A 15221-nucleotide genomic window follows, 5' to 3' on the forward strand; every position below is an offset into this window, starting at 1 on the left:
AGTTTCTATCTAGTCATTTTCTATCTAATCATATAGAATTATAGTTGATATTACTTATTACTTATAAATAAATATTATAAATAAATAATATTTATTATAATTTTTTATAATATATTTATAATATAATAATGGCTTGATATAATATAATAATGGCTTGATATTACTTATAATAGATATATCATAAGTAATAGATATATCATAAGAAGATATCTTTCTAATAGATAGAAATATTAAAACAGATAGAAATATTAAATTGAGGCACCTATTCTATGACAGATCCCAACTTACCCTCTATTTTTGTGCCTTTAGTGGGCCTAGTATTTCCGGCAATTGCAATGGTTTCCTTATTTCTTCATGTCCAAAAAAATAAGATTGTCTAGACCCAATGGGACCGAATCTTATCAATTTATTTCAACACTGGATGATAATACAGATATTTATCTCGTGTAATATGGTATGATATGTGGCTCTTTCCGAACACACAAATGAAAGAATCGTTATGCGGATATATGATATCTGCATAAATGCATGTATATGTGAATATAGCTGGTTCAAAATGGATTAGTGAATATTTTAAATAGAAAGTCAATGTATCTAACCAATTACTCTCCTAATGTTTCACATCAGAATAGTGCTAGTTGATGAAAGTTACTTCGGGATCAAGAAAGGTAAAGTCAAATTTATTTGGGTTATTCGCTCAATTCCAATCGAATGCACTGGATCTAGTATAGTATGAATTGGCGATCAGAACATATATGGATAGAACTTATAACGGGGTCTCGAAAAACGAGTAATTTTTGCTGGGCCTGTATCCTTTTTTTAGGTTCACTAGGATTCTTAGTGGTTGGAACTTCCAGTTATCTTGGTAGGAATTTGATACCCGTATTTACATCTCAGCAAATCATTTTTTTTCCACAAGGGATCGTGATGTCTTTCTACGGGATCGCGGGTCTATTCATTAGCTCGTATTTGTGGTGCACAATTTCGTGGAATGTAGGTAGCGGTTATGACCGATTCGATAGAAAAGAAGGAATAGTGTGTATTTTTCGCTGGGGATTTCCTGGAATAAATCGTCGCATCTTCCTTCGCTTCTTTATGAGAGATATCCAATCAATCAGAATAGAGGTTAAAGAGGGTCTTTATACTCGTCGTGTCCTTTATATGGAAATCAGAGGCCAAGGAGCCATTCCCTTGACTCGTACTGATGAGAATTTTACTCCACGAGAAATTGAACAAAAAGCTGCCGAATTGGCCTATTTCTTGCGCGTACCAATTGAAGTATTTTGAAACGAACTGAAGTGAAGAATAAAATGAAGAATAAATATTTTCTCAAGATGGGGGAAGGAACTTGCTAATTCCTCTTTTAATACAACTGAAGTTTCTTCATTCTTTTATACTAGAAAAAGGTCTAATCTAACTAACGAATCTAATCTAATAAGTATAGATATAAATTCATCAAACCTATCCGAACATGTATTTCGTAATACAGAATTCATCTTTTTAGGCCCAAGATTTGGAATTGATACCCTTTTCTGGTTAGACGGTGAAACATTTCGAAAGAATTAATTGATCCAGGGGGAGTTTTTTCGTCTCGAAACTCGATTCGTTACTTCAAGTGGGTTTTCGAGTATTCATCGAAAGGAACAAATGAAAATAAAATTGGTTCAAATTTGCCCAATTGAGATATCTGGAATAATATTTATTTCTTTTTTTCTCATTTTCATCCGAAAAGAACTCTTATTCTATGTCTATATTCCTTCTAAATCAAAAAAAAAATAAAATTATTACACAATAATAGGAAAGGAATAGACCCATAGGTCAATACCTTGTTATACAACTCGTGCTTCAAAGAAATATCAGATCAGATAGAGTCAACGAATGAAGCAGGTTCATTAACAATTCAATTCACAGAAAAAAAAAAATGAAAAAAAAGAAAGCATCGGCCTCCCTCCCATATCTCGCATCTATAGTATTTTTGCCCTGGTGGGTCTCTTTCTCATTTAATAAATGTCTGGAACCTTGGGTTACTAATTGGTGGAATACCAGGCAATCCGAAAATTTTTTGAATCATATTCAAGAGAAAAACGTTCTGGAAAGATTCATAGAATTAGAAGAACTATTCCTATTGGACGAAATGATAAAGGAGTACCCGGAAACGCATATACAAAAACTTCATATAGAAATACACAAGGAAACAATACAATTAGTCAAAGCACACAATGAATATGATCTCCATATCATTTTGCATTTCTCGACAAATATAATCTGTTTCGCTATTCTAAGTGGTTATTTTATTCTGAGTAATGAAGAACTCGTCATTCTTAATTCTTGGGTTCAGGAATTCCTCTATAACTTAAGTGACACAATAAAAGCTTTTTCTATTCTTTTAGTTACTGATTTATGGATCGGATTTCACTCGACCCATGGTTGGGAACTAATGATTGGTTCGGTCTACAACGATTTTGGATTGGATCATAACGATCAAATTATATCTGGTCTTGTTTCCACTTTTCCAGTTATTCTAGATACAATTGTGAAATATTGGATCTTCCTTTTTTTAAATCGTGTATCTCCTTCGCTTGTAGTAATTTATCATTCAATGAATGAATAAAGAACTCATTTGATCTTATTATATCAATCAAATCAGAATCTTTCTTCGTGTATAAAGAAAGTATTTTCAATTTGACTTAATTCTTTATACTTTTATCTGTTCAAGGTATTCGTCCTATATTCCAGTACAATTATTCCAGTACAATGACAGACTCGTGTATAGGGAACTATACTAGCTACCTATCTAATTTATTGTAGAAATTCGGGGATCAATGATTGGACATGCAAAATAAAAATACTTTTTCTTGGGTAAAGGAAGAGATGACTCGATCCATTTCTGTATCGATCATGATATATGTAATAACTCGGGCATCTATTTCAAATGCATATCCCATTTTTGCGCAGCAGGGTTATGAAAACCCGCGAGAAGCAACGGGACGAATTGTATGTGCCAATTGCCATTTAGCTAATAAACCCGTGGATATTGAAGTTCCGCAAGCTGTGCTTCCTGATACTGTATTTGAAGCAGTTGTTCGAATCCCTTATGATAAGCAACTGAAACAAGTTCTTGCTAATGGTAAAAAGGGGACTTTGAATGTGGGGGCTGTTCTCATTTTACCCGACGGATTCGAATTAGCCCCCCTTGATCGTATTTCTCCTGAGTTGAAAGAAAAGATAGGAAATCTGTCTTTTCAGAGTTATCGTCCCAACAAAAGAAATATTATTGTGATAGGTCCTGTTCCCGGTCAGAAATATAGTGAAATCGTCTTTCCCATTCTTTCCCCCGACCCTGCTACGAAGAAAGACGTTCACTTCTTAAAATATCCCATATACGTAGGTGGGAACAGAGGAAGGGGTCAGATTTATCCTGATGGTAGCAAAAGTAACAATACAGTCTATAATGCTACATCAGCAGGTATAGTAAGCAGAATAGTACGTAAAGAAAAAGGGGGATATGAAATAACCATAGTTGATGCATCGGATGGACATCAAGTGGTTGATATTATACCTCCAGGACCAGAACTTCTTGTTTCAGAGGGTGAATCCATCAAGCTTGATCAACCATTAACAAGCAATCCCAATGTGGGAGGCTTTGGTCAGGGAGATGCAGAAATAGTGCTTCAAGACCCATTACGGGTCCAAGGTCTTTTGTTCTTCTTGGCATCTGTTATTTTGGCACAAGTTTTTTTGGTTCTTAAAAAGAAACAGTTTGAAAAGGTTCAATTGTACGAAATGAATTTCTAGGTGCAGAGATTCCTTAACATCAAGTTGGTAAAAAGCGCCGAATTTTTTTTGATCCATACAATTATGTATGATCAAAAAATCTGTAAACCTTTTTGGTTGCTTTGTTTATACTTTTTTTTCGTTTTGCGGGATGTCTGGAATTCATTACTTGTATCCTATTCTTAGTAATAGACAATAGACATACAAAGAAAGAGAATACAGAGCAAGGATGGGAAAAATGAAAGAAAGAAATCCTTTTAGGAGGGATTACTAGTCTTACGAGTCTTCTATTCGACACAAGAAAAGGGCGGAAAATCCTTTTTCTTGTGTCGTCTTATATCGAAATAATAATGATTTTTTCTCCTGTTCGTCAAAGATTACCATTCCTTCTTTTCCGGGTCCACCAGAACTCTTTTGGTTAGATTCATAGGAAGTTGTGGACAAACAAAAAGAGAGAAAGGATTAGGGGAATAATTGATTGAGCAAATAGAACTTCTTCAATTAACTTAAACTTTTAACTTAGAGAAATTATTCAAGAGAAATTATTCAAACAAATTATATTATAGAGTTTTATAGAGTAAGTTCTATAGAGTAAGTTCTATTAGTAGTTTAGTATAGAAATTATTTGCAGGATGTCTCATGCGTAGAAATCTATATAATATTGTATTATTCAGAAAATCCATTGATTACTCTTTTCTTGTTTCTTCATAAGAGTTAATATTATGGAGGAAAGGAAGAACAGAGACTATGAATCAATCAATAGATTCAATTCTTCAAAAACATTATTAAGAAACAAAAGAATAGAGTGGTTTGAAACATCAGAGCAAAGGATCCGTTTTGTCATTTCATTTCTACGAATATAATATTTTGATTATGTTGACTGGCCAATTTGTATGTTATGGAATAGATCATAATCTTCCTATAAGAGTAAGAAAAGAACTCAACGGGACCTTATCGCTCTAATTAGACAAAGGAGGGTAAGGTCCCGTTGAGTTCTTTTCTTACTCTTTCATGTCTACAATCCGGTTTATCCGATTACTAGAGAGATGAACCCAACCCAGAATATGAACCGTAAAAGAAAACACCTATTAAACCGATCACAGGAATACCAGTTACAGTACCAACCAGCCAAAGAGGAATCCTTCCAGTAGTATCGGCCATTTCCCCTACTTTCCTCCACATTTTCTCAAATGGTCGTGCTAGAGACAAAAACAGTCATGGATAATTATGAGGATGGTATCTTTCCGAATGGGATAAGAGAATTCCTACTATTCTCTTTCTTTCTTTCAATTGAAGAAATAATTGGAAAATAAAACAGCAAGTACAAAAATGAGTAATAAACCCCAGTATAGACTGGTACGATTCAATTCAACATTTTGTTCATTCGGGTTTGATTGTGTCATAGCTCTATAATTCAAATTAGGTTTATCGTTGGATGAACTGCATTGCTGATATTGACCCCAAAAAAGAAACGGTAGGTACAGCTAGTCCGTGAACAGCCAACCATCGCACTGTAAAAATTGGATAGGTTCGATCTATGGTCATTGGGGGCCTCCTAAAAGGATTTACTAAATTCATCAAGTTGTTCCAAAGAATCAAAACGGCCGGTTATCAATGGAATACCTTGTCGGCTCTCTGTGAAATACTCGTTTGGCCGAGGACTTCCAAACACGTCGTAAGCTAAACCCGTACTGACGAATAACCAACCCGCAATGAATAGGGAAGGTATAGTAATGCTATGAATGACCCAGTATCGAATACTGGTAATAATATCAGCAAAAGAACGTTCTCCCGTGCTTCCAGACATTCTGAGCTCCACAAATTTTTGTACATTCAAAAAAGGGAATCGATTCCTTGAAAGATGGGATCAGTAAATGGAAAACTACTGATATTGCATCTTTGTGAGATCGTCAATTTTGTACCAAAGGTTTATTTCAAGTATACCGAATCAGTATAGCTATCCTTCCTCTGGCACAGCAACGCAGTCTCGATCGGTACCGAAATGCTACATAATTCTTTTCTTCTTTTTTTGTTCCTTGTCTATGCATAACTCTATGTTATTCAATAGATCAATAGAAAATTACTCAAATTCCTTATAAGATTTCCATTATTGGATTCATAATAGAAAGTAAAGATCTTGGAAAAGCGTGAATCGATGGTTTCTAATAATTTATGAAGCATATTATAATATTCACACAATTCAATTATATGTATGCGAAATCTATAATAAACCCATTTTTTGGTTAAAAGTTTTTTTGTTCAAATCTTTTTATTTCAAGTAATTGGTTGGTCGTATAATACAATAAATATACTGTAATACAAAATACAATAGTATATACTATATTAGTGAAAGAAACAGAACATGAAAGAAACAGAACCCAGTTGGAACAATCCATATTCGTGATGCAACCGTTATTGTATTAGATCCAAAACAAAGGTTCTTTCTTGACCAAACTAGAAGTATGGAACTCCATGATATGGAAAGACAGAATATAGAATCTAAAAGGATAATGGAAGTTGTTCGTCTTTGAATCGAGTTGGACCTGAAAAAAAAGAATAAAAATATAAAAATGAAAAATAGAGTAAAGGTTTTATTTTTTTCGATAGATCGTGGGACACCTTTTTCTTTTCATTCGAAATATTATGTTATGGGCAATTAAGCAACCTATTACTGTACTGAGTCCAATGAGTTAAAATAAATAAAAGGTAAATAGTATCAGGCCGTTCGTTCCAAAAAGGATTAGATCCTATTGAAATAGAAAGGAAATGATTAAAATGGAATTTTCAAATCCAATTCTTTTATTCCAAAATTACTTAAATTACTTATATTTTATTTAATATTTTATTTAATATTTAAGTATAAGTCCATAAGTAATTTAAGTTTTGAATGAAGTTACACGGCACAGTTCTTAATTACTATTACTTTTACTTATACTTTATATTTTACTTACTTTTACTATTACTTTATTCAACTCACAAATACTTTATTCAACTCACAAATTCCACAATGAATCTGTTGATTCCGAATCATAGGATCGGTCAATGTCACAGCAGATGAATCGAATTTTTCTACCTATGTCACTCTTAGTTAGTCTTATCTATAATGACTGATGAATCCAGAATTTTCAATTGGAACTAAACTAATTCTGTCAATTGATTTTTTCTTGCCGTCGTATTTTGTAAAAATTGAAACTTAGGTAAGTGTTTTATCAACATATGTAGCAAAAGAACATATCTAATTTAGCTCTTTCATGCTTACTATAACTAGTTATTTCGGTTTTCTACTGGCTGCTTTAACTATAACCTCAGCTCTATTCATTGGTTTGAACAAGATACGACTTATTTGAAATGAATTGAATGAAAAATTGATAAAAACGAATATTTCTCTGAGATTCCGGGTATTCTATGGTTCTTTCTCACATCAATTGCCAATTCTTGGTCATTGAGATTCACGGATAATTCAGATTAATATTTAGGGATAGATCTTACCTTTCTTTTTATCCCCTTAAACAAACCGAAATGATTGAAGTTTTTCTATTTGGAATCGTCTTAGGTCTAATTCCTATTACTTTAGCAGGATTATTCGTAACCGCATATTTACAATATAGACGTGGTGATCAGTTGGACCTTTGATTGAGTAATATTTCTTTCTTTTTTTGATTGACCTCCTGCAGGAAGGAGGTCAAATTCAAGTTACAATTCAACTTTTTGTTTTGTTAAATTATTAATTATTTTATTGTGATTCGACATCAAATAAACCGAATCACGCTCTGTAGGATTTGAACCTACGACATCGGGTTTTGGAGACCCGCGTTCTACCGAACTGAACTAAGAGCGCTTTCTTATCCTTATGACAGGAGATACGACTGTACTGTAAAGAAAAGTAATTTTTCTACCCCCAATACGTCTTGCATACATATAGTATGCAAGACCGGAAGATTATGTCCAATTTTAATCGATCTCAATGAATCCCTCGTTACTGCCCATGGGAGAAGTAATAGGTAGGGATGACAGGATTTGAACCCGTGACATTTTGTACCCAAAACAAACGCGCTACCAAGCTGCGCTACATCCCTTTTCAAAATTGTTGTACAGTTTCATTGTACAAAATCCCTGTCTTGTTTTCCATATCGTCATTTTCTCCTCCATCTATATACAATTTTCTTGTCATTTCTTCTTTTTGGTTTCATATAATAAAAGAATTATATACATCTGAAACCTAACGTATAAAAAAGTTAATATTTATCAGTAATGCTCAGGAACAAGGGATTAGATTTTTTTTCTTTTACAAAAAAAGAAAAAAAATCTATTGCTTCATTGTACATATCTATTTTAGTTAGGAATCCTGTTTAGTTAGGAATTCCGTGTAAAAAAAATACAAATGATCTTGAACTACAGCATCTGACCATATATGTATTACAATCCATAATAGAAGGAGGATTTTCAATGCGAGATATAAAAACATATCTCTCCGTGGCACCTGTGCTAAGTACTCTATGGTTTGGGTCTTTAGCAGGCCTATTGATAGAAATTAATCGGTTATTTCCGGATGCCTTGTCATTCCCCTTTTTTTAATTCTAGTTATTGATTGATATGCGAAGAAATGAAGAAAATTAGAGATACAATTCCACGTGACTAAAATTTCGAATTTCGCCCCTATTTTTTCAGTTCTTTAGGATAGGAAGGAAAAGAAAAAAGTGTATTGAACCTCAGCAAAAATGTGGTAGATCGAAGATCGAATTTTGGAGAACAGAAATGAAAATGTGGATCCAGTCTACGGCGAGTTCCACGAAATCATAGCATAGAAAGAAGATATTTAACTTAAATAATAAATAAAATAAATATTAATAAAATATTGAGATTTAGGATAGGAACAATTGAGAGTTAGAAAGAAATTGTATTATTTAATTATTACTCCATTAAATTATTACTTTATTATTCTAGTAAAATTGTTACTCCATTAATATAATATTAATTATCATTATATAATGAAATGATAATTGCAACGAAATACTTAGAAATTCCATTTCTAGTTAGTAACTTCTATCGATTTTTTTTGTTCTTTTCTTCTTCTTCAGCTCGGATCGAAAATAGAAGAGTTAAGCCGATCCAAAATTCAAAGGAGGTTCATGGCCAAGGGTAAAGATGTCAGAGTCATAGTTATTTTGGAATGTACCAGTTGTGCCCGAAATGATGTCAATAAAGAATCGCCAGGTATTTCTAGATATATTACTCAAAAGAATCGACACAATACGCCTGGTCGATTAGAATTGAGAAAATTTTGTCGCTATTGTAACAAGCATACGATTCATGGAGAAATAAAGAAATAGATCGAACAGAACGCGTGTGCGCTCTCGCCAAGGAAGAGGAAGAACTTAACATATATTTAGAAGAACTTAACATATATTTAACATACTTAACATATATTTAACATATATAATATACATAATGTATAATATACATAATGTATAAGATATATAATATACATAATGTATACAAATCAAAGCCTATTTTGGTCGGATCTGAACTGAAGTGAATAAAGAAATAGAATTTTAGAAATAAGGAATAAACCATGGATAAATCCAAGCAATCTTTTCGTAAATCCAAGCGATCTTTTCGTAGGCGTTTGCCCCCAATTGGATCGGGGGATCGAATCGATTATAGAAACATGAGTTTAATTAGTCGATTTATTAGTGAACAAGGAAAAATATTATCTAGGCGGGTGAATAGATTGACTTTGAAACAACAACGATTAATTACTATTGCTATAAAGCAAGCCCGTATTTTATCTTTGTTACCTTTTCTTAATAATGAGAAACAATTTGAGAGAGCCGAGTCGATCCCCAGAACTACTGGTCCTAGAACCAAAAATAAATAGACATACTCTTCAATTGACTCAAAACTCCAATTGTAACTCAAGCTCAGATTGATGTTTTGTTCGAAAAGGCCTAGAATCTAGAGCGGGTTCCTGTGTTATAAGAAACAAAAAATGGAGAAAATTTTTTTTATTGAAACATATTCGTTCATTCCTATTACTATCTTAATTTCTTTTTATTCTATTTTCCCGGAGTTCCTTCTCCGGGGAATTCTGTTTCAATCATTCCTGTACTGTATATTACTTTAGAATCTACTTTATTTGATGATCTTGTTGGAAATCATGTAAAGACAATTCTTATTTGATATAGCTATTTGTGCAGGTATTTTACGATTAAGAAGCAATTGCTTCTTGTACAGATTGTGTATTAATCTACTATAACTATACAATACCTTATTATCACGAGTTACTGCATTTATCCGAGTGATCCACAAACGACGAAAATCCCTCTTTTGCCTGCCTCTATCTCGATGAGAGGAAGCCAAAGCTCTCATTTTCTGTTGAGTAATCGTTCGAGTAAGTCTTGAATGAGCTCCTCTAGAGGTTGATGCAAATAAACGAATTTTTGTTCGACGTCTCCGAGCTGTATATCCCCGTCTAACTCTGGTCATTGAATCAAATTAAACCTTAATGAATAACTAATTGATTTCGATTCTTTCAGTCATCCTTTTCCCCTCTCACGGTCGATTAATAACAAAACGGATTATTCCGATATATAAAATATAAATTCCAATGGCTTTTGCTACTATAACCTTCCTGACCACAATTTTTTATTCCGTCCAGGCATTTCACCTGCAAATAAGAAATTATAATGATACTCAAAAAAAATAGTGGGTTCCATCGTTTCTATGGTTACTTCTTAAACGGTGAGGTCCTCTCTATACACCGGAGCCTCTTCTTTCATTTAACCAAATGGTATTGTGAACTTGTATAGTTCACACTCTTTGGCTCTACCCATCAATTATAGAGTAATAACTCTTTTCACACTAAGAGTTATCTATACAGTGACGGCATTTAATTAGGAAAGTTGGCTAGGTAGCTGACCCTCTTAGTCCGCTCTTTTAACAATAGGCGCATAATCTTTTTGCTTCTTATAATACTATTTCCTCCGCTTAATGGATAACTATTTGCTACCAATGGGGAATTGCTTTTCATCTCAAATCTAGGTGATTGGATTTGCACCAATGGAAACCATAAATTCCATACACAATATAGGTATATGATAGATCTTTTCCATTTACCCTATTCATTGGTACCGGTCATTGACACTGGAAAAATTGTCTCATTTGTTCGAACTCATGATCTGAACGAGTCGCACATACACCCTAGTACATGTTCCTCGACGCTGAGGACATCCTCTAAGAGCGGGAGATTTCGTAACATTTCTTATCGGCTGTCTTGCGTTTCTAATAAGTTGTTTAATAGTTGGCATGTCGTATATATATATATGTATATATAGAATTAGAATGGAATGGGTTGGTTTAGATCGATCTTAACCTGATGATTGGATTGATGATTATGAATTTTTTCTATTCAATACCAAATCACAGAAAATTCGAATTATGGTTTGAAATGGATTTACACGAAATCCCCGGTATTTTCATTTTCGACCGCTACGAGATCAACAATGCCATGAGCTTGGGCTTCTGTTGCTGACATAAAAACATCCCTTTCCATGTCTTCGGATACAACCCATAAAGGCTTGCCCGTTCTTTGTACATAAACCTTTGTGAGGGTTTCACGAAGTTTCAGTAGTTCTTCCATTTCCAGGACAAATTCCCCTGTTCGTGATTCATAAAAAGAACTAGCAGGTTGATGAATCATGACCCTAAATATATTGATATTGATATAACATCATGAACGGTTCCTCTATCTCGTATGATTGGGCTAATGTAAGGGATAAAAAAAAATAACAAGAAGAAATTGAACAACCGTACAGGCATCTTCTGTGCGTTGCATACGGCTCCGCAATGGAATTTACTTTTTTCTTCTCTTCTATTCTATCTAAGAAAGAAAGAGAATCCATCTGATTCAGATCGTTGAATGATCCATTTACCACCCTTCCTTTCGTAGGAGTCAAAAATACTATGATGGTTCTGTTGCTTTATATATTTATCTCGTCTGTGATTTAGCAATCCCAAAGTGCCTTTCTGATACGATCAAATAAGGAAAACTGATCTTTTTTTTTTTCATTTTCGTACTCTTCCATAACATAAATATCAGAAAGAAACTTCTGGTGTGGAAGAAAAATGGTTTGTGACGCTGAAATGTACCCCCGACACATAAAATCAACAAATCGGAAATAACCTTTGTTTCATACTACTATCTCGATACAAAATCTCATGTTATGAAAAAACAATAATGGTTTGTTCATATCGAACTCGAAGTGCCATGCTATTATTACTTATTATTCATATTCAATATGGCGAAGGCATAGTCTTTCTTTTTTTTTTCAAATAAAAACTCATTGGCGCCAAGCGTGAGGGAATGCTAGACGTTTGGTAATTTCTCCTCCGATCAGAATGAAAGATCCCATAGAAGCGGCTAACCCCATGCATATTGTATGCACATCGGGTGGCACAAATTGCATAGTATCATAAATAGCTATTCCTGATACTACCCATCCGCCGGGAGAGTTTATAAACAAAAAAAGATCCCTAGTATTATCTTCTATACTGAGATATACCATGAGACCAACAATTTGATTTGAGATCTCGCTATTAACCTCTTGACCTAAAAAAAGTAATCTTTCTCGATGAAGTCGGTTGATTAGGACAAAATTGGTTCCTTTAGGAACTGTACGTGCACCTTTGGATGCATACGGTTCAAAAAAATTGCGAAAAAAGAATCAATGTGTCGATTCCAGTTCTATTTTTTTTTTTTTTTTTTCTGTAATAGGTTTTTGTTTTTCTAATAAAGCTTCCATTTTTAAAAAGACATGAGATGAGTTTTGGCTTCCTTACCTATAAAAAAAGAATTTACTGAACTTATTGAAATTGAACAAATCTCTCTCATTGATGTATTGTTTCATCGACATTCAAATCACGATGTAATTTTCTTGTTTCTGAATGGGCCTTTTCAATTCTTTTAGGTTCATGTTCTACTCCGGGAAAAGATCTGTCCGAATTCCATTTGCACATATAGGGCAAATGGTCTCAGTACCACTTCTTTTTGTTACGACTTTTTTTTTTCAATTCGTTTCATGCCTTTCCCCAATCATTCGATGTACTCATCATACTATTCCGTTGGTTATTGGTTGGACGTTTGAAATCACTCCTATAATAAGGATAAGAATCGTTTATGATACAAGCGGTAATCATACATTACATGGATTACCAATTTGGTATTTTCTGAACGGAGCCTGGATACTTTATTACTTTATTTTATCTGGATACTTTATTACTTTATTTTATTTTTATTTTTCCAAGTCAACCATAAATTCTCCTAATTGATCCTCAAAATAAATAAATTGATCTAATTGCACTTCACGCTCCGAATGATTGATGGTTCACTCAATACAATATTTCTTAGGCGAAACAGAGGATATTTCGATCGAGGGAGAGAACGGGTAAATTCCATATAACCCAATATGTCTGACAAGTCGCACTATAAGTCAACCAAACTGCATCTTCCTCTCCAGGACTCCGAAAAGGTACTTTTGGAACACCAACGGGCATTAAATTAAAGAAAAAATTGAGTACTATACTTCACTTTAATGTGGAAACATAACAATGGCTTTATCGTCTTCATCCCTTTTTCTGTTTATTGTATTTTATACATAGATTTTTATACATAAATTGGAAGGTTTATTTTATAGAGTAAGACAGAATGAATAAAGAAAAATTTTAACTAACGGATCAATCGTTGGAGTAATAAACAAGTATCTATGCATTCGTTTCCCGAAAGTAGAACTAATCCTCCCATTGCGTATTGGTACTTATCGGGTATAGAATAGATCTGCTTCTCTTTGTTCTTACGAACAGAATTGTTCCATTATTTTCAATGGAACGGAATAAAAATTAACCCTTTCTCATACGGAATCTACTGAAAAGGTTAGATACATAGTATAGTCTTTCCAATGCGATAAAATAAAGTGACATAGTGTCTATTTTTCTTGATAAAGGGTATTTCCATGGGTTTGCCTTGGTATCGTGTTCATACTGTCGTATTGAATGATCCCGGTCGATTGCTTTCTGTCCATTATAATGCATACAGCCCTAGTTGCTGGTTGGGCGGTTCGATGGCTTTATACGAATTAGCGGTTTTTGATCCCTCTGACCCCGCTCTTGATCCAATGTGGAGACAAGGTATGTTCGTTATACCCTTCATGACTCGTTTAGGAATAACCAATTCGTGGGGTGGTTGGAGTATTTCAGGAGGAACTGTAACGAATCCCGGTATTTGGAGTTATGAAGGTGTGGCAGGGGCACATATTGTGTTTTCTGGCTTGTGCTCTTGGCAGCTATCTGGCATTGGGGTGTATTGGGACCTAGAAATATTCTGTGATGAACGTACGGGCAAACCATCTTTGGATTTGCCTAAGATCTTTGAATTCATTTATTTCTCTCAGGGTTGGCTTGCTTTGGCTTTGGCGCATTTCATGTAACAGGTTTGTATGGTCCTGGAATATGGGTGTCCGATCCTTATGGACTAACTGGAAAAAGTACAACCCGTAAGTCCAGCGTGGGGCGCAGAAGGCTTTGATCCTTTGTTCCCGGAGGAATAGCCTCTCATCATATTGCAGCGGGTACATTGGGCATATTAGCAGGCTTATTCCATCTTAGTGTCCGTCCGCCTCAACGTCTATACAAGGTATTACGTATGGGCAATATTGAAACTGTACTTTCCAGTAGTATCGCTGCTGTTTTTTTTGCAGCTTTCGTTGTTGCTGGAACTATGTGGTATGGTTCAGCAACTACCCCAATCGAATTATTTGGTCCCACTCGTTATCAGTGGGATCAGGGATACTTTCAGCAAGAATATATCGAAGAGTTAGCGCCGGACTAGCCCAAAATCTGAGTTTATCGAAGCTTGGTCTAAAATTCCCGAAAAATTAGCTTTTATGATTACATGGTAATAATCCAGCAAAAGGGGGATTATTCAGAGCAGGGTCAATGGACAACGGGGATGGAATAGCTGTTGGGTGGTTAGGACACCCCGTCTTTAGAGATAAAGAAGGCGCGAGCTTTTTGTACGTCGTATGCCTACCTTTTTTGAAACATTTCCGGTAGTTTTGGTAGATGGAGACGGAATTGTTAGAGCCGATGTTCCTTTTAGAAGGGCAGAATCAAAGTATAGTGTTGAACAAGTAGGTGTAACTGTGAGTTCTATGTGGCGAACTCAATGAGTCAGTTATAGTGATCCTGCGACTGTAAAAAAATATGCTAGACGTGCCCAATTAGGTGAAATTTTTGAATTAGATCGGGCTACTTTGAAATCTGATGGCGTTTTTCGTAGCAGTCAAGGGGGTTGGTTCACTTTTGGCCATGCTACGTTTGCTTTGCTCTTCTTTTTCGGACACATTTGGCATGGCGCTAGAACCTTGTTCAGAGATGTTTTTGCTGGCATTGAT

The 15221-nt window shown here is 34.5% G+C and overlaps 1 protein-coding gene, 2 non-coding genes and 1 pseudogene across 3 annotated transcripts; 2 read left to right on the plus strand and 2 right to left on the minus strand.

The window, feature by feature from the left end:
• Window positions 1-225: 225 nt before the first annotated feature.
• LOC135664782 (cytochrome f) lies at window positions 226-11831 on the plus strand. Its single transcript, XM_065177053.1, has one exon. The coding sequence runs from the start codon at window positions 2833-2835 to the stop codon at window positions 3793-3795; it is 963 nt and encodes a 320-aa protein (XP_065033125.1). The 5' UTR covers window positions 226-2832; the 3' UTR covers window positions 3796-11831.
• TRNAW-CCA (transfer RNA tryptophan (anticodon CCA)) lies at window positions 7539-7612 on the minus strand. The gene has a single exon. It is a non-coding gene; the product is annotated as a tRNA-Trp (tRNA).
• Window positions 7777-7850, minus strand: TRNAP-UGG (transfer RNA proline (anticodon UGG)). The gene has a single exon. It is a non-coding gene; the product is annotated as a tRNA-Pro (tRNA).
• Window positions 11832-13780: 1949 nt separating the features above from the next.
• LOC135664777 (photosystem II CP47 reaction center protein-like) lies at window positions 13781-15218 on the plus strand (annotated as a pseudogene).
• Window positions 15219-15221: the final 3 nt, after the last annotated feature.

The sequence above is a fragment of the Musa acuminata genome, unplaced genomic scaffold, assembly GCF_036884655.1.
Source record: "Musa acuminata AAA Group cultivar baxijiao unplaced genomic scaffold, Cavendish_Baxijiao_AAA HiC_scaffold_886, whole genome shotgun sequence".
In the NCBI taxonomy this organism is placed as follows: Eukaryota; Viridiplantae; Streptophyta; class Magnoliopsida; order Zingiberales; family Musaceae; genus Musa; species Musa acuminata.

Bases quoted from the DNA above. Each gene is read 5' to 3' on its own strand.
- LOC135664782 (XM_065177053.1), top strand. From the start codon at position 2,833: ATGCAAAATAAAAATACTTTTTCTTGGGTAAAGGAAGAGATGACTCGA.